Source organism: Anas acuta, chromosome 15 (genome assembly GCF_963932015.1).
Source record: "Anas acuta chromosome 15, bAnaAcu1.1, whole genome shotgun sequence".
NCBI lineage: Eukaryota > Metazoa > Chordata > Aves > Anseriformes > Anatidae > Anas > Anas acuta.
This window is the reverse complement of record NC_088993.1, coordinates 15,169,462-15,189,147: the sequence shown is the minus strand read 5'-3', so window position 1 is coordinate 15,189,147 and position 19,686 is coordinate 15,169,462. Positions and strand designations below refer to the sequence as shown.

Below are 19,686 nucleotides of genomic sequence, written 5' to 3'. Positions count from 1 at the left end.
GGGGCAGCCACAGCTAGAGTCAGCACGCCTGGGACCGCTGAGTAGTACACCAGTAGTAGGATGACCGTGGCACTTCAGCTCAAGGTGCCCATTTCTTGGTACCTGCGAGGCAGAGCTGCCGTGTGGAAGTGGCCGGCTCTCGTGGGCTGGAGCAGGAACACAGAATGCTGCCCTGTGATTAAAAAATTTATTTATTTATTTATTTATTTTAACCACTGGACAGGGGTTGGGAAGGGAGGAACAACTCCTCAGCTTCTGATAAACAATAGTTCATTTCACAAGACTGTTGCTACCACTTCTACTAATTAACATTTTTTTGCAGTAATTTCTGTTCAAAGACGAGAGATCTCAAGGATCTTTTTGGAAGGAAACAGACCACTTATATTACAATGCAGCAGATTAAAGGCATCACCCAAATAGTGGGATAAACTGAGAGGAAACCAGACTAATTAATCCCCTTTGCTTAATAAACTTCCCCTAAAATATTAAAATAAAATAATAATAATAATGAAAAGAACACTAAAATTCTGTTCCTCCCTGCTCTGGTAAAGATTTTTTTTGTTGTTAGTCCCTCGAGTGGTTGCTTGAGTCAGGTCTCACTGTAATTACACACCTCACAGCAGTGCAGGGAGACTTAATTAAGAGAGTCACTGTAGGTGCATTGTCAGACAGATCCGACCTAGTCCTGTCGGAGAAGGCGCTGGGATCCAGCTGCAGCGGGCATGTTAAGTAAGACAATTGAAGTTTGCAGCGGGTTTCGAGATCCTCCTGCAGAAAGCACCACGGACACACCCAGCAGCCTTTATTCCAAGCCCCTCGACTCCATCGTCGGGGAGCCTGTGGTTTTCCAAATCTCTCTGTACTCACCAGGAGACGCTCTGCCACACCACAAGATTTCATATTCCCTCCCTCCCTCCCCCCCCTCCCGGCTTCAAAAAGTGTGACTCACCAGTTTCAAACGGTGACATTTCATTCCCAAACTATTCCGGGAGCAGCTGGCTCTGTAACACATGGGGATGTGGGGAACGGGGAGGAGGGAGGGAAGAGCCAGATTGCAGAGTGAAAACCACTCATTCTCTCTCCCCCACACAGGTATGTTGCTTCTAAATTTCAGAGCCACACAATTCGGGACCCGCTGGCAAATTCCATCGGAAGAAAACAATAAAACAAGCGCATTTTGGAGAAAAATAAATATCTGTACAAGGCAGTGATGCAATTCCCTCCCAGCCAGGATGGAGTGGGAGAGTGGCTTGCTCTCCGGATCTCACAGACGTGAGGAAATGCACTGTCCCCACTTCTTACTCTTCTTACGAGCTTGAACCCTGCAGTTCTGGGTCGCTCCTTCAAACACTGTGCTGCAGACCCGGGGTTTAGTCATCAGCAATCTCCTCCTAACCGTGAACAAATGGACGTGCAGCGGGGAGATGACAACGGGGGGATGACAAAGAAATCACTGTCAGCTCCCGGTCCCGAGAGGAGTTTTGTGTCACCCTGCAAATCTGCATGGCTCGTGTCCCTGCTGCGGGGACGTCACTGCCGTGAGCACAACATCCAGCACGTGAGCACGGGGCTGCCGTGGGCGCGTGGGCACCCACACGAAATTGCCCTCAGCGGTGCAGCGCCAGAGGCAGGAGCATGATCTCTGCTGGCCTCGGTCTATAAACCCGTGCACGGCTGGCTGGCGTCACGGCAGAGCTCCAGCCCCATTCATTAACGTTTGTAAAATTCCCCGGGGAGGGAGCTGGACGTGATGCAAGCCCGCAGCCTCCCTGATGCAGCCTCGCAGCCTCCCCGTGGGCGCAGCCGGGTGGAAGTCAGCCCAAAGGCAGCCTGCAGGCAGCGGTGGGAGCATCGCAGCCTCAACAAATGTTGCTGCTGTGGGTGAGGAGCTCGAGGTGGGCTCGGAAAGGGCCAGCACAGGATGAATTTGGGGTGCTGAGGGCAGGCGAGGAGCTGATTTGCCCCGCACGGTCACGGATGGTGGCAGCACACCACCACGCACCCTGCTGTGCCTCGTGCTGTATGAGCGAATAACGCAGCCCTGTGCATGCCCGTGCAGGAAGCGTTTGATTACGATTTCATTCACCTTCTCTGCTGCCTGTACAACAGGGAGGGCTGTTCTTGGGGCTCTCCCTACCCAGCAGCGGTGTGGGACCTTGCGCTGGCTGCTTCTGTCCTCCTTACTCCCATTCTTCACCTGGGGAAGCCTTGCTGAGAGCAGTGCCTGTGGAAAGAAGAGGAGGCTGGCTCGCTGCATGGTACGGGCATGCAGCAGCAGTGACCTTGGCTAGGTAACCATCTCCTGAATACAAAGATGGATAAAAGGCAGCAATTTCTTAAAAAAAAAAAATAATAAAACCTTCCGCTAAGGTAGGGAAGGGCAGCGGTTTGCTAAATAAACTCGTCTGTCAGAGCTGGATTTTTTTTTTTTCCCAGCTTCCCTAAATGCCCTTCACCAGCAGAGAGGGGGAGGGGACCTGCTCTTTGAAGCCTTTTCCTTATGGGAATAGAAAACACGGAAAGAATTCAGTCCTCCGCCACAGCCCAGCGGCACCGATGCTCGCTTGGAAGGGCAAAGCCCAGGATCCGAGCTCGCTGCTGGGCGCGGGTGTCCGGAGCTGTGCTGCCAGGTTGGCCTTGCTCAACGCCCAGCATCAGCAAGGGTCCCCCACAGCGTTAAGGCACAGAAAGAGGAGAAGGAATGGAGACCGGGGAAGAAAAATGAGGAAATTCAGTGCAGAAAAAGAGCTGCAGTTACTCAAATCTTTGACCAAAAGCACCACCTAGTGAGGAAAGGCAAGGCTGCAGCTGGCGTTGCTCTGCATCCACCACCAATAAATGCCATTTGACTTTCACCCCAGGTTTTTGCCTCTTAAAAAACACAAGCAGCACCACGCAAAGTGCTGTACCCGAGTGAACACCAGCACGTCCCCAAATTACCGTGCTCTGGGTAAGTATTTCTCCAGGGGGAAGGTGCTATCTTCCTCCCAGCAGCGAATCTCGGCCACCCTAAAGGCAGCAGGGGCTGAGGCACCACAGGAAGAGAATTATTTCCATGTTACAGTTTGGGAACCAAAGAAAAGAAAAGGTAGGTGACCAGCCCAAGGTCATGCAGGAAGCCAGAGGCAGATCCGGGAATAGAGAGCAGCAACCCTGGGTCGAGCAGTGCCTGAACAATGGAACAGCCGCTCGCCCTCTGTTGGCCTTTAACTCTTTCCTACCCCACCAAAGAGCAGAAGAGGTTGGTTATATTCTTCTCTCTGTTGCCTTCCAGTTCTCGAACCTCACCTGCTTTTATCACACCAAGACAAAGAGGTGAGGCAGCAGGGAAAGCCGGGGCTGGATGTCCTCACATCAGCAAGGCTTCAGGGAGGTGACGCTTCCACGGAGCAGGCCCGGGCTGTCCCTTCAGCAATTACAGCAAGCACAATTAGTCTTTTTACAGAACAGTCCCTCGGCTTTGACATGGCTCCACTTCTGTGAGCGACAAAACATCAACTAGCTCCCCTGGAAGCATTCAGTTCTGTTAAAATGGTTCTGGTATGGTTGAGGATCTTTAGCTGCAGGAGGAGACCTTGTTCCCTCTTCCCATTTTCGGTTTAGCTGCAAAAGTCAGGGGTGTGCAGCACAACCATACAACAAAAATGCAGTCTCACTAAGTCTGTTCTTTTTTTTTTTTTTCATATTGAGTCTGGAAATGCTGCAGTGCAGGGTCTGGAAAAGACAGGAGTTATGAACAACTGCAACCAAACCACGCAGAAAGTAACTTGAGGAAAATCAAAGACTCAGGTGGTGCAAAAACATGTGAGCGTGCTGAAATGGACCTGGAGCAAGACTCTCCCAGGGAGAAGGGGTGAGAGGCTACAGACCCTCTCTGAAAGGAGTTTGGTGTCCTCAAGTCAGAGCCCGGTTCCAAATCAGAAAAACGGGCAAAAAATCAAGGCTACCTCCTTGGGTCTATTGCCTGGAAGGGACAGACGTCCTGGGCTGTTTTCAGTCACTCCTATAAACCCAATCTGTGCACGGAGTGAAGAAGAGACTGCACTCTTGCACCAGAGATTGCAACAAGAACATCTTCAAGCATGCCACAGCCCTTTGAATACTTTCCAGACAAAGGCACGGTGAAATTGGGAGCTTTCAGTACAAACCAGTTCAAGGATGGTTTCCCCAGGGAAGGTTTTGTTTCCTTATGGGGATTTCTGCACAGATCTTTGCTCTTAGGGTAAGCAACCTAAGCTTCTCTTAAAAGAGAAACCACTTCCCATATTCCTTGAAAATAGGTGACAAATAAGAGCCGGGAAGAACTAGAGCACAAAATTGTTGCCCTAGAGAACAGGGTTAAAAGGCTGTGTGGATGTGCACTCGGTGATGCTTGCAGCAAAGCAGATGTCACCAACCACAAGTGCAAATACTTCCCTGAGTTTGGAGAGCTTTTCCTCCTCAGAAAGGAACTCCTGCACTTCAGGAGGGCAACAATAGAGCAGCAGGATGTTTGCCAAGGAAGTGTTAAACGCTAAAAGGATTCCAGTCCTTTGCAGTTCTGGGCTGAGACAAAGAGAAAGAAAAAGAGGAGAGACTGAGTGCTAATAAAAACAGCAGTCGTGGTTTTAAAAGTCTACACCAACATTTACCAGCCAGGCTGCGTGGCCTCCAAAACAAAAGTCCTAGATTCAGGCCAGACTCCTCTCTAATGCTGCTGAGAACAAAGACATGTTGACACAAATCACCCGAACGCCTTTTGGTGTTCTAGGCCACAAAACCAACATGCAATTTGGGAACAAGGAGGTTTAAATCAAAGTTTGTTGCTAATTAACTGCGCTAGTTTAATCTAAGATAAAAGATTCCAGTCAAAGCAACAAAATCAAGCCTTATTTCAGTGCATTCATTCTCTAATTGCAGCTCCAGTCTGACTAACCCTTTGCTGTAGGACTCGCCTCTCACACAGGCAACACGGGGCACTTGGTTTCAATCAACTTTGCCAGCACCTGCAGTCTTGTGACGCTGACTGTTCCCTATTAAATTAAATAGGCTGTCAGATACCAGGTAAATTACCACAGGAGCTTGGACGTAGCTCTCAGGCAGCCATGGTCCTGTGAGAAAGTCAGTGCATTAGGTTCTGGCTCATCCTGTCCTGCTTTGCTGAGAAGGATGGTCTGAAAGGGCTTTTTCTAGCTCTGATTTTCAGAAGACCGAGCAGACTGCAGCTTCCAGTAAGGCAGCCATGACACAAATGAACTTCTTTTGTTTTTAATTTTAATTTGGATAAGTATAATTATTGATTCTTTCCTTTTGTTTCACATTGGCCCTAAAGCCGGAAAAGTGTGTTACCATCAGACCTATCAGAAGGTGATTTTTAGGAAGATCTTGAATCCTTTTCTATTTTTTCCTTCAGTATTGATCCCTTACTAATGACAAACAAACATACTGATGCGAACTCACGGCCCCATTGTGTTTTCCTTATTAGAGAGGAACAAAACACTGTTACCATATGTAAACTGCTTTAAGTAACTGTCATAAAAAACACACAAACACAACTGCTCACCTCACTGCTGCTCAAAGGGAAAGACACCTGGGATTAACTCCCTTTGTCTCTGGATAATACCTTTGTAGATGTATCTCCTGCTCGCACTTGCCATAGGGAATAGGAACAGAAGCTCCTCATGCCAGGACGAAGCCCTCGGTGCAGGAGCTCCTCACACCACTGAGTCCATCCAGGCTTTGGGATTTGGGCATCACGGGAACCTTGTTTTCCAAAGACCTGGTCGGATTTGTGCTGTAACCCTGCAGCACCCCGTTGCCCGTTATCAGCTCCACGGCCTTTACAGGAGCCGAGGCTGCGACACTTCAGCCCCATTTCACCTCAAAGGGAAAAGCTCTTGGACTACGGGTGCTGCCGTGAGCCCTGCTGCGGGGAGCCCATTTAAGAACCGGGGAACCACACTGCCCCTGGTCTCGCTGCCCACGCTCTGGGACCACGATCACAGCCCTGCAGAACGCTGCCTCCTCCTCTTTTATCACAGGATTTCGCCATCCCTGCCCCATAGCCATGCACTGCCAGCTCTGGGTACGCTGCATGCAGCTCCCCTGCCCTTTCAAGCAGGGCTGGCAACGAGCTGGCTCCTCAGGGATCCTTCTGGGAGGCTGAATTATTCATTGTTTTATTATTAATATTATTATTATTAATTGAACCACCGCCCTAATAGACCCGCAGGCCTAGCCCGGAACAAAGTGAGGCCGGAACCTCCCGCCGGGGGCGCTGTTTCCCGGCCGGACCCAACCCGCGGCCGGACCCACGAAGGGCAACGCCGCGGGCCGGCTCCCAGGCCTTCCGGCAGAAGCGGCCTGCTATTGGGCGCGCCGCCGGAAGTCCCGCCTCCCCCCGCCGCACTTCCGGCGGTGGCCATGGTGACGGCGGCGGGCAGGTAGGGCCCGGCCGGGGGAGCCCTAAGGAGGCGGGGGAGGTAAAGGGAGGCTGGGGGGGGGCCGTGAGGGGCTGGGTTGGTAATCCTGAGGGTTACATTGATAATCCTGAGGGGCTGGATTGGTAATCCCGGGGGGTGTATTGATAATCCCGGGGGTTATTTTGGTAATCCCGAGTGTTGTATTGATAATCCCAAGGGGGTGTATTGACAGTCCCAGGGGTTGTATTGGTAAAACCAAGGGTTGTATTGGTAATCCCGGGGGTTGTATTTATAATCCTGAGGGAGTGTATTGGTAATCTTGAGGGGTTACGTTGATAATCCCAGGGGCTATACTAAGATCTTTTTGGGGTAAAAGCATAAATAAATGGCATTAAGCGACTCCCAAAACACAGCGGATCGTCTCCTCAGGCACTGCTCCAAGTGGCAGCAGGGAGATGGCAGGGTGTTCAAATTGCTCCTTAAGAAGTTAATTCAGAATATCGTAATTGAGCCTTCCCACCTCAGCAGCCCCCAGACGACCGATCCTTGTTGCCATCCACGTACAGACCTGGTGTCCGCCTGCTCCTGCTGCCTAGCACGCCTGGGCCAGTCCTCACCGTCACGCTTCCCATCATTTCTGTTCAGAAATCCAGCTGGGGTCTTGGATTCCTTCTCCCAAACCCCTCCTCCCTTTCTTCTTTGAACAAAAACTTGTTCTGTCCGGGCACTGAGTTCCTTCTTACGCCTGTTGCTGATTTCTAATGCCCTCAGAGTATCTTGCACATCATTTTCTGCTCATGAAGTCTGGAGTGAAAGCAGATAATGTAAGTGCACACAAGCATTTTGTTAATTCAGCTGTTTCAATGAGCGTAGTCACTTTTTTTTTTCTCATTAGGTCTTGAGTGAGCTTTTTGAACCTTCACTTACCATTCTGTGGGGACCTGGTGAGTCCGAGAAATTGTCAAATTTCCTGTTTGCTTCTATTAAATCACTGATTGAATAGACAATGCTGCCTTCCTTTTTCCCCCTGACCTCAATGTCTATACATTTCATGTCAATTTCTTTCCAAAGCAGTTGGATCACCAAGAACATTTAGCTGGTGTTCAGCACAAGCAATGCTCACTCTTCTTCCCTGTCAAACACGGCTTGAAAACGATTTAGTGAATGTGGTCTGCTTGAGGGAATGCCCATTTCCCTGGCAGATACCAGGTGCTGCTGCAGTGTGATGAGCAGCTCATCTCTCAGTCCAGTTCTGCTCAAAGTTCTCAAGAATCCTAAGGAAAGAAATGAAAATTAATTTTTTTCCCTTTTAATTAATGAGATAGCCACTTTAGTGTGCGCTATAAAACCAGAGCACATCCCAAAACCAATTAAAATAACAAAGTTGCAACCAATTCACAAACTTTGCCTTTTTTTTTTTCCTTTTATCAAGAGAGCATAAAAAACACCGTTGGACTTGGGGATGCTCTGCATGAAGTACAGGAAATTATTTTTTAGTCCTAGATCTAACCAGACTCTCACCAAAACCTCTACCATTTTGCATTTGCCTCCATCTTTTCAATCCGGGGGTTAAACCACCCCACATCTCGGAGGCCGCACGCTGCCGTCTCCCCGAGGTTTGCTTTCAGAGGCTGTGCGAGCATTGGACGGAGCCCAGCCCGCTGCCTGGCCCGCTGCCAGCGGGTAATTTAAGTCAGCTGGGTCCCCCTGAGAGCCCAGAGGGAGACAGAACCTCGCAGTCCCAAGCAAGCGAGCCCCTTTCCCAGGTAGGATTTGTGCTTTCTTCGGACTAAAGGTGGGAGCTGAAAAAGCCCAGAGCCGCTCGCTGCTCGGCAGGCGCTTCCTTAGGAAAAAAAAAAAAAACGAGTTTTTCCTTGGTGCCCCCTGCCCCCCTTTAAATGCCACCTTTTCATTTCTGAAAATAGCCGCCCAGTTGCTGCCATTTGTCATTTAAGGGACAATGTGATTCTAGGTGGCTGAAGCTAAAGGAGAATAGGGCTTGTTTCGAGAAACTTAGCGCAGTTTTGATTGCTTTTAGGACTCGATCTCATCTTTGCTGCCCTCAGTGCACTCTTGACCTTATTAACTGAGCTCCGTGTTCCTTCTGAAATCATTATCCTGGTTGTCATGGGGTAGCATCCAGTTTTTGTTACAGGGGGAAAGCTCTTCTTAATGGATGTGTGTGATTTATTTTATGCTAAGCCTTTCAGAAAGTTTCCAGTTGCTTGTACTTGCTTTCATTATCAGTGCTCTTATTTCTGCTCTCGATAACCTGCTGGTTCCAATCCTGCATTTTGGAGGGAGAACTGAGAATTTCAGGTTTTTATTTCGACCTGTAAAGAGCAGTGGCTTCTCTCCTGCAGGTAATTTGATGTCATAAATGTTAAATGCCAAGAAAAATTAAGAAATCCCTGCTTTTTCCAATGTGAGCAGCCACATTTTTGAACACAGGTGAGAGGGGGATCTCATACCTTGGAGCAAGAGCTCTGAGCTGATCCTGTTCACCTCAAATAAGGCGGTGAAACCGATGCCCTCCCTGCCAAACCTCTTGTTTTTACTGCCACTCAGCCTTACCTGCCCTGAGGTGCTTTGAGCTACTTCAGAGTTTTATCTGCTTAATTTGGGTTTTATGCTTCTCTTCTCCCAGCGTTTGTTTTGCAAATTAGCATTTCTGTTGATGGGAACCAAGTCTATTTTTTTTTTTTTTAATTTGTGATCTCATTCACCTTCGCAGCATTTTTTTTCCACGTCAAATAATCCCAATACTAAACAGAAAATAATTACTCCTTCAGCTTGCAGCATTTTGTTTTTCCTTTGTCCTTTTCCCCCAAATATTCCTGAAAACGTCAGAGTTGCCCTGTTACGTCAGCAGCCTAGCAGTGGGTTCAATCCCATGGATGCTGTTGAACACACTGCAGCATGCCTTGAGCTGATTTCCACGGCTTTTTGTTCTGCTGATTCTCATTTTATGATTCCTTTATGTTCGATATTACAAACTCCAGTAAGGGCTCGTGGTTTCGTGAAGTAAGCTGGGACAGGAAAATAAAGAAAAAAATACTGCCTTAGGGCTGAAGAGCTGCAAGAATTCTTTCATCTTTCCAAAACAGCTCAGTTCGGCCAGGCATTTGTCTTTCTGAAACCTGGCTGAGCTGGGATTTTCTTTGTTCTGGGGCTCTTTTTAAGGCACCATTTGAGTCCCTTCCATGGAAAATACCTGCAACTGGACAACCTAATTAAAAAGGATCTACACCTTTGCTTGGCTATTCCTTCTCATCCTTGCTCCCCTCTTCTGTGCAGTCTTTCTCATTGCCATCCCCTACTTCCCTTCCCCTATATCAGGAGTTAATTACCTGTTGATTCAGACTCCAGCCTGGAAGCTGCAGAAGCGGGTTGCAGCTGCTGAGTGGGTTCAGGGCTTGCTGCAGCCTTCAGGCAGGCAGAGATCAGCCAGTTTGCCACGTTCCTGGACCTAACACGGACAGAAAGAAGAGAAAGAAAACCAATAAAAGGGCTTGGAAAGCTTTTCAAACAGAAAGGATTAAAGGCAGACCTTTGTTTATAAGGTAGATGAATAACAAACGACGCGATTAAGGAGTAAGTTGAGCAGGTGTAACTGGTTCATGCTGGTGAGCAACGGGTGCTGCAGGACCAGAACACAGCTGGCTGTGTTGGTGGGCTTGGGGGCTCTTCTCCACCAGCCCCTGGGGCAGGGTTCAGTCCTTGCAAACTCAACCTTCATTTTGCCAAAGAACAGGAAAAACCCATGCCCTGAACAAAGGTGGGAATGGCTCCCATGGCCTGGGGTGGTTTAATTAGGAAAAGGGGTCAGAAGAGCTCCCTCTTACCAGCTCTGTGCCTCTGCATTTTACCAAAACCAGAAGCAAAAGCAGATTTCTGAAACGTGTCAGCTTCAACGCAGGCTTGTGAGAGAAGTGCCACTCCACCTGTCTGCTCCCGCTTTGGAAATAATCAAAGGTCCTAAATGGGAGCTGGATATTTTTGATTCCAAACTGCCCTGAAAGCCACGCTGGTCGATGTCAGCACCTGTCGTCCCTGCCCACCTCTTGTCTTCTGAATCTCATGAGAGCCTTAGGAGCAAAGAAGGACAACAAAGAGGCAGCTGCTTTAAATGAGACAGTAGAAGCACCTCCTGCTTCCAAAAGGGAGCCAGCAGCCCCGTATCTAAACAGCTCTTTCCCGGGATATATTTTTTGAGGGGGGGTGTTCTGCACTCTCCTCACTTTAAAAAACTTCTTCACCAGGCTGCTTTGTAAATCAGCACAACCCACACTGTTTCTGCACACTCAGCACTGAGAGGTGGAGGAATAAGACACTGAACAGCTGGGCGCTGTGCTCGTGCGCTGCTTCACGACGGAATGAGTTCAATCCTCCTCCTGGCTCTCTGATTTCTCACTGCGGGCACACTCCCCGTGCCCCAGGGGAGCCTGTGCCCTGGCTGCCTCTCTGCAGCGCGTTACACAACGAGGCACTCTGTAAAGATCCACGAGTTAGCTCAGGAAGCTCCACAGTAGCTGGAGAAGAGCTGTGAGCCAGCTCGACAGCTTCGCTTTTAGATCTTGTCAGGCTTATTTAGCGCTAGATGAGCTCTCTGTGTGTGATTTTGTCCTAGCTGTACCTCCACAACTACTTTAGACAGCTCGTTACGGGTCGAGCAAGCTGGCCTGCTCGCTGACCAGCTACCTGAGGAATCCTGTTCAAACCCCTGATGGAAATCCAGGCGAGCACGGCCTTTTCCACATCAGCTGCGTTCCACGACTAGTACAGCCTCTGCCATCCCTTCAGCCCCATCCAAGCTCAGTACTGCTTAACGACCCCGATTATGGCTTATTATTATTACACACCTGTCATTTTCTACTTCTCATGCTCTTGTGTTTGAAGTACTGCATAAGTTGTCTGCCCAATCCCTGACAGTATCTTCCTGGTGGAGAACTGTCTTGCAGCGCTCAAACTATCTGCGAAACAGGGAAAATATGCTAATACTTGGCTTTGGCTCTACGTGCAACCCAAAAGATGTACAAACTCGAAGAAGGGGTTGTAACTGGGTTGCATTTCCTCTGAAAACAAGCCTAGAAGCTTGGGGGTACACACAGTGGGAAACTCCGTGACCTTTTTCCCAGCAAAGATATCACTTACTCTTTGGCCACCTAGGAAGCTGTAACATAAACTCCTCGCCTGAAGGCAATGGCTTAGCAAGGAGATTGGGGCTAGGCATTGACATCAGAACCCAATTCCAGGCTGAGCTTGGTCCCGAGGATACCTTCAGCTTGGGTTTCATTCACACAGGTTTAGTTTCAGGGCATCGGAACACGGGCTCATGCTGCTAACAAACTGCACGATTAATGTTGGCATTAAAGAGCACGAATGTAGGCTTCAGCTGCTAGATTGGACATGGGGCTCATTTCACTCAGGTAACTGCTCTGTCCCAGCAGGTTCTGAAAGACACGGGAGATGGAGCCACAGATTTCAGGGCATTGAGCAAATAATGTGCTTGGAGGGAAAGCTTTATTCTGCGTCTCCTGAATGTAGAGGGGGTTATATCCATCTGGGGTAACGCACAGTAACGGGTCTCTGGCATGTAGACACCATAGCACGGGCTGTTCTAGAGAAATCCAAGAGGTTTTGTTACCATCAGAAGCATGCAGAGACATATCCCAGCCCTGCAGAGCTTTCATTCTAAACAGTTTGTACAAGGGACAGAATTTAGAGCAAAATGGAAAAGCTTTCCATTTTGCTTTTCCACACGGGAACAGCATCCCGCAGCCCACGTTTGTTACGTGGTGCTTACAAGATCCAAGCGTCCTGCTGGGATGGTCAGGTTAGCATTTACACGCTTAAAATTGGGTACAGACATCAACTTTTGGAAGCCCAGATAAAGGATTCAGGAAAATTTATTGAAGATACTTCTGTATGGCGTTTGGTTTACTGGTGGTCTAAGGCAGGGGTAGGAAAAAGCATTTCCCAAGTTTTCAAGCCTCTGCTAATTTTCTTATCAGTAAAGGGGTCTGTTTCCTTTCATCTTGTGGCTCTAGGAAGACTCCTGAGAAAGGAAGACTCATGGATCTCACATCCACCGTCATCATCCCACTGCTCTTTGGCAGCCTGGGGCTCTTCGCCCTTTTTCGGCTGCTGCAGTGGATGCGGATGCGAACTTACCTGCAGGGAGCGGTGGTGGTGGTCACTGGGGCCACCTCTGGCCTGGGAAAAGGTAGGTACTGACAGAAGGGTGCCAAAGGCAGGATAAGGAGCGCAAATTTTGGTGCGAAAAGAGTCTCAACATTTGTAGAGGGAAATTTTATCCGCCCTCCAGTCGGTATAATCTGGAGCTCATCAAGGCAAGAAACACGCTGGGCCTTCCTGTGCTCTGAGGGCTCTTCTCTCTAAATCTTTAGAAAGCCAGGAAGTCAAATTGTTTCTGTAAAACTTCCCACGTCAATTGTTCTGCATTTACTTTGGTTGGTGTATTTCTGGTGCTCTGCCATCCTTTCCCCTCCTTCTCCAACCCCAAGTACCTTTTCTCTTGTGCTACAAGTCCATCTATTGACATTAAAACTCTCAGCAGTATTAATATAACTTTTCTTCCTAATATAAGCCTTTTTTCTCCAAATATATATTTTTGAGTGGTATGTTTTCTAATTCTGCTTTAATTTAAAGCAGCCTTGTATTTCTCCTCAAGAAGAGATGATAGGAGTGTTTCAGGAGAGACCTTCCAGCTGAGATACTCTGGGCAGATGGAGCGCTGTATATTGCTGGCTGTTCCTTCCCACGGTTTTCCTGCTCAGGAATACCAAAGCCACCCCAGACCCTTGCTAGCTAAAAGTTCTAGCCTGCCATCAAACATCACGTGCTGTTTGTCTCTGGCATTCAGATCTTTTCTTTTCCTTCCTTCCTCCAAAGAATGCGCAAAAGCCTTCCACGCAGCTGGCTCTAGGCTGGTGCTCTGCGGCAGAGACAGCGAGAAACTCAAAGACCTGGCTCAGGAGCTTACTACTGTGACCAATCACCGAAAGAACGTAAGTGTGGGAGAAGGAAAGGCTGCTCATCCCGTGCGTCTGGGATTTCTGTTCAGGCTGCTACAGAAGTTAGAGCTGCTTGCGGGTTGTTGTGTTGAGCAATAGGAAAAATGCAACTCTGTGGTTAGGGATAGATATTGCTAGAGGAGTACACGGAGCTGACATGTCGTATCTTGTAAAAACCTGACAAAAATAAGCCAGCTGAAAGACTCCTGTTCCCTTGTAGTGGGGGTGAACACGTAACCGAGTGCAGAGTCCCCAGGCCCCCCTGCACCCTTATACCATGGACTGAATGTGGAGAAGTGACTGTCTTTGTCTGGGCTTTTAGTTTCAACGTCTAGTTGTGCTGGAAATGGATAGCAAAGGTATTGCTGGCTTCTGAGGAAAGATATGAGTTTGCTTTTGACTACATCAGATGCATTTTCTTTAGTAACACAATAGCAAACTTTAGCACTCAAGGAAGATCTCACTTGGTTTAAGGAATAGGCTACAGGAGCAGAAAAACACCCGAGTACAAGCTGCTCCTGTCACGTATTCCTATCAAGTACCTGCTGCACTCTGACTGCAGAAGGTTTGGCTGGCTCCTCCTCTCCTCAAAGTCAGGAGCATGAACCTAAGCACGTTCAGCACCCCCTGAACATCTTTTTGCTAACTTTTGTTTACTCAGCTCCACGAACCCCACACCGTGGTATTTGACCTTTCGGACACTAAAAGCATCCTAAACGCTGCAGAATTGATCCTGAAGCACTCGGGCCACGTGGACATCCTGATCAACAACGCAGGCATCAGTTACCGGGGCACAATCGTAGACACAGGGCTGGATGTGGACAAGAAAGTGATGGAAACAAATTACTTCGGTCCTATAGCCCTCACCAAAGGTACTTGGGATTCACGGTACAGGGGGACAGTGGCTGGTACCTTCTGCAGGCCACCACAACTAAGCACAGCTCACATCCTGTTTGTAATTGTATTTGGCCCAGAACAATACGAGGGAAGGAGAGTTTTGTTTTATGGGCAGGCCTAAAGTTGGTTATTGGGCATGAGTGCACGAGAGGTACCTGATGAGAGATGATGCCTTGTTTAAAACACCTCCTGACTCTAGTCTGCCACGAACTTCTGAAGAGAGATGTGGTTAGCCTGTCTGCTCTGATAAAACCTGGGGGAACTAAGTCTGGGCTCTAGGCGAGGCCATGAGCTCCCTGAGGCAGGCTCTCTGCTTATACATAAAGTTCATCCTGGAGGGTGTGAGCTGCAGGAACTGGAAAGATGCACTGGTGGCAGAAAAGAGCAAGTCCTGCTGACTATGCCTGTGGGAGACCACAGCGACTGCAAGGCCTTTGTGCAGCCTCATAGGTTTAACAAACGCACTGATTCTCAACAGCAGCAATGGTAGAACTGTTATTGTTATTCTTTTCTCTCTTGCTAGCACTTCTCCCCTCCATGATCAAGAGGAGACAAGGCCACATTGTGGCCATCAGCAGTGTTCAAGGCAAAATAAGCATTCCCTTCCGATCAGCATGTAAGTACCTCCACACAAGATGGGGAAGATATTTGGGGGACCTGACTGAAGGAATAACTCCACATTTACCTCTCCATAGAGCTGGCTGCATGCAGCAAAGGCAGGGCTGTAAATTATCCTTAGTATGGTTATCACACTAAGAAACCTCTGACAGCTGTTGAGGAAGATACACTCAAATACAAAATCTTAGCCCTGTCCTGAAGTTGTTTCAGGACAGAGAAGGAGAATAATGAATGCGATCCTTGCTTAGAATTTTGGTCTTCTGTGTGACATTCCTATCTTAATACTTGAGAGTCCCAGTAAACTTCCTAGCCCTTAGGACTGATTTGCTCCCTAATTTTATTGCTTTTTATGCTTGCTGTTTGTCTGATTAATATTCTGTAAGTAGGAACTTTTTGGTTTAATAAGTAGCAAAGTGCCATGGTACAACCAATACCAAAATAAAAGCTCGAATCAGATGTATCAAGAAATAATACTGGTGAGATTACTGGAAGAAGCCTCACAAAAGATAGAGAGAAGAATATTTGGCATAAAAGCATCTGTAATCATTAAAAATAAACAGGAAAATGAAAAAGTACAGTGGGGATGGCATAAAACTGGTAGGGCATGGTGCTGAGTGCAGGAGAGCCTGGAACACCTGGGTCATCAGAGCCTGCTGATGGTGTGGGTATGATTGCACCAAGAAACGTGTTCTGAAGAGCTGCCGGAGTGCTTACACCATGACCAGAGCACCATGGACTAGGCAGCAGGGGCTCAGCTCGTGCCAGTAGGTCCTCAGACAGGGCACGCAGCCTGTGCTGAGTTCTGCGGGTGTCAACCCTGCAGCTGTGGTGAGCAGTCACAGTGGTAGCAAACAAGCACACAGGGAAAGTGAGCGAGCAAAAGGAGTTGCCCAGCCACTGAACAAGGGGAACTCCTGCCCTAGGCCACCCTACTTCCCGTGTGCTTGCGTGATCAGGGTTTGACTTTCATGCAGCCAGGCCATGAACCTGCTCAGTCCATAGTGCTTAGTGCAGGCAGGCCAGCAGGGTGCTCAGCAGCAAATGTCAGCCCTGCCTGCCTTTCCTGGGCATCTCGTTCCCCCAGCCCCAGTCAGTCTTATCAAACGCTTGCCAAGACAGTCTTCACGTCTCCTTTATCACGAGTGGGAGGCAGCTTGGGTTCACTCCATAATGCTTTGGCATGGCTGAGATATTAAGCTCAGGATCCCAGCCAGTTTCCAACTTGAGTATTTACATTTTGCCTTCCTAAATTGCCTCTCACTCCCACTACCTGTTGCTGCCATTCACTAAAAACAACTAGAAGCTGGTGAACAGCTTCTGGGTTCTTGCTGAGAAGCGGTTGTGCTTCAGTGAAAGGCCCATTCAGGGGAAGGAACTGCTCCTCAGCTCTGCTCCTTCCCCTTAGGGCTTAGCCCTTTTCCTGTTTTCCAGATGCTGCCTCTAAACATGCTACCCAGGCCTTCTTTGATTGTCTACGAGCAGAGGTCGAGCAGTATGAGATCGATGTGACGGTTATAAGCCCTGGATACATTCAGACCAACCTTTCTCTCAATGCTGTAACAGCAGACGGATCTCGCTATGGAGGTGAGATGTGATTTTGTGTCCTGTACCTAAAGCATCTCCAGCTCCCTGAGTTACTCCCAAGTATGCTTGCAGTGTACAGCCTCTGATGGGGACAGGTTAGTCCTGAAGTATCAAAAGACAACTTTGAGGAGAGGTGTATCTGCTTCTCTCTAACATCAATTGACACTCAAAATGAGAAAAATGTACTGAAGCATTGAACTGTGAGCCTTATCTTCAGAAATAGACCACGAGGCTCATGTAGGTGCAGCCTGGATGTCAGGAGGAGCACGTGCTGACTTCTAGCCCAGCCATGAACTCCACCTGCCTGTGGTCCCATACACAGCTAGTGCAAAACCAAGAACTAGACCAGGAACCACGTGCAGTTAGTGCATTCCTAGGAAAGGTGCTGAAGTGTGGGCTTACCTGACGTTGGTGTTTCCTCGGCTTTGTTTTGGCAGTCATGGACAAGAACACCGCTGAAGGCCAGACAGCCGCAGAGGTCGCTCAGGTGGTTCTCAGTGCAGTGGGGCAGAAGAAGAAGGAAGTTCTCGTAGCTGGCCTGATGCCCTCGCTGGCTGTCTACCTACGAAATCTCTTTCCCAAGCTCTTCTTCGACTTAATGGCAGCTAGAGCTAAAAAGGAGAGAAAAGCAAAGGACTCCTAGAGCTCAGCTCGCTCTCGAGCAGTAACTGTAGGGAGAGGCTAACCCCCTGCAGTTGGCAGGGACATCAGCAGAAGTGCTCCTGCAGGAAAACCCTTTCTGAAGATGCTGCAACTTACCATTGCATGGGGAGTGGGAAGCAGTTTCCCCCACAACAGGGCAGGCCCACGTGCCAGAAGACAGCACCTAAGCCTCACCCAAAGAAGGGTGCTTGGAACAAAGTAGGAGAGCTGAGGCTGCAGGGGAGGGTAACTCAAGGCACACACCTCACAGGAGAGGCCAGCACCTCACCTCACCCCAGGCACACTCAGCTTTACTGGCCTGCTACAAATAAAACCCACCTGGTTTGCCTTCATGCAGGCAGATTTTAGCTTTCCCCACCCCATGGCCCCTGTGAAATACGGTCCCCAGCTGGGAGCTCTCGTGATCAACATCTCCTTCCCACTCCTTCCAATCTTATCCAAAACATGTTGCTTGAAGTAGAAAGCGTCAGAGCCTCTGCTTGCTAATGTGCCAAATCATCTGATATGTTAAGCTAAAACTAATCCCAGTGCCACTTTTAAAAAAGTAACTGATATAGAATGCGAGTTTTATTTGGGAACGATGTTACCTGCCTGAATCATGCCTTACTGAGGTGCAGCCATCCCACTCCGCACTACCTGACAGTGCAGTATTAACCCCAGCACAAGTTCGTGCAGAGGAAGCATCAAAACAGATTAAAACATTAAAACAGATTAAAAAAGAGCACGGCAAGGTATGTTGTTGAGTGTAAATACCCTGCACCTGATAGCACACCTGGCTCACCCACAGGCCTAGAGCACAGAGGTGTGATTCTTTAGATGCCTGGCAAGCAAAGAAGAATCTGTGTGTGTAGGGTGGACAACACAGGAGACAGGCCCGTAGTTCTCGCCTGTTTTAAGGCAATCACAGCTGCCAGTTCGGGTCGCATCCAGCGAGGGGAGGAGATCTGCCTGACCAGGTACCACGGGCTCGAGGGCATCAAGCAGCCCGAAGGAGCGCCATACCCCGTTCTCCATCCCTTCCCTTGTTTGCATGCAGCATAAAGCTTCTTCCTCCTCCTAGAGGGACGTGGCCTGTCCTGTCTGATCCCAGCAACACTGGGAAAAAAGAGAGTCTGGGCCGAGATAGTTCAGAAAGGTTAGAAAGACATAAATGTATTAACTGAAATGCAGCCTACGTGTAGGGGCCTGGGCCTAGACCCCTGCTGCCACCTCCATGCACTTCGCAGCATTCTCCCTGCGTACTGCCGCATATGTCCTGCCTGGGAGCACGCATCTGATGACAAATAAATTACGTTGCCATGAACTGCATCCTTTGTTCTACTTCACTCCTCGCAGCCCGTAACTTTGCAGAAAGGGAGATCATTTTTTCCTGTACAAAACCAAGGCATTACCTCCTCTCCCTCCCTACAAGGAGAGCTTCTCTAATTGTTAGGTGTGCTTTTCCTTTCATGTGCTGCACGTTCAGGCCTTTCATTTCTTGGTGAAGTGCAGTATTCCTGCCAGGCTTGTCCAACTGCTCTGTCATCCGATGGTTCAAACCGTGGCAACCCAGAAAGGATGAAGGGGCCACTTGGCATTTCTGCCTTATCTTCCAGGGTGCTGAGGGGTACACAAAGCAGCAGACCTGAGGAAAAAAAAAATAGGGAATTACTGCAGCTACTGTGCACAGAACTACAGCTCCGAGTCAGATTCCCGAGGGTGCACACACTCCCCTTTGAAAGGCAATTCCCCCTTTTTTACAGGGAGCCCTTTCCACATTTATTTCTTCTCTACCTGAGAAGAGTGAAAGGTTTTTAAAGCAGACCCACCTGTTGCGGCAATAGCTAAGCTGACTTCTTCGCTTTTCCTCCTGCAATAAGAGACCACAGGAAACTTGCTCATCTCTAACCCTGAAGCCTTCGATGCAAGCCATGCTCTTGAGGAGGCTACTGAGAGTTAGGACTTCTGGCAGAGGGATCAGTCCAGGCAAGGGAAAGCTTAACACACAAAAAAAAAAAATAAATATCCAGGACCACAGAGGTTTAGTGGGGAAAAAGAAATAGCCCTGACAGTTCTTCTGCAATGGTCAAAAAAAAAAAAAAAAAAAAGCAGGAATGCCTTATGTGGCGAGACGAGGATATTTTGGGGCCTCCTGCTGTAGCTAATAGATTCATTATTGCTGCAGATCTGCCACTAGTTTAAAATTCATCCAGCAGACCGACAGGACTGAAGGAACAAGCAATGTCAGGGCTCGAAAAGTAGCTGCCCAGCAGTCTGAGGCTCGCCACAGAAAGATGAAGCAGTTGCATTTCTTCCCCTCCGCCTTGCCAAGGCAACTGTATATTGTTGCTATAAATAGAGATGCTCTGGATCCCGACTTCTTTTAACCTTGGAGCGAGGCGACTCACCCACTGTACCAGCAAGAGGCCAAGGCTTTAAACAGGGCCGTTGCCACCTAGAAAAGCCTTGATGCCACAGAAATTCCTCTAACCTGGCTGCCTGCGTGG

At 48.7% G+C, this 19,686-nt stretch overlaps 1 protein-coding gene across 3 annotated transcripts; it reads left to right on the top strand.

Moving 5' to 3' along the window:
* Positions 1 to 6,320: 6,320 nt before the first annotated feature.
* On the top strand, positions 6,321 to 18,508 carry DHRS7B (dehydrogenase/reductase 7B). 3 transcript variants are annotated; one of them, XM_068698739.1, is made up of 7 exons: positions 6,321 to 6,422; positions 12,452 to 12,627; positions 13,317 to 13,432; positions 14,100 to 14,310; positions 14,859 to 14,951; positions 16,385 to 16,537; positions 16,975 to 18,508. In XM_068698739.1, the coding sequence occupies exons 1-7, from the start codon at positions 6,403 to 6,405 to the stop codon at positions 17,178 to 17,180; spliced, it is 975 nt and encodes a 324-aa protein (XP_068554840.1). In that variant the 5' UTR covers positions 6,321 to 6,402; the 3' UTR covers positions 17,181 to 18,508. The 3 variants fall into 3 exon arrangements, with proteins under 3 accessions (XP_068554840.1, XP_068554842.1, XP_068554841.1); XM_068698741.1 differs by lacking the exon at positions 6,321 to 6,422 and adding an exon at positions 7,297 to 7,345; XM_068698740.1 differs by lacking the exon at positions 6,321 to 6,422 and adding an exon at positions 8,038 to 8,167.
* The last annotated feature ends 1,178 nt before the right edge of the window (positions 18,509 to 19,686 follow it).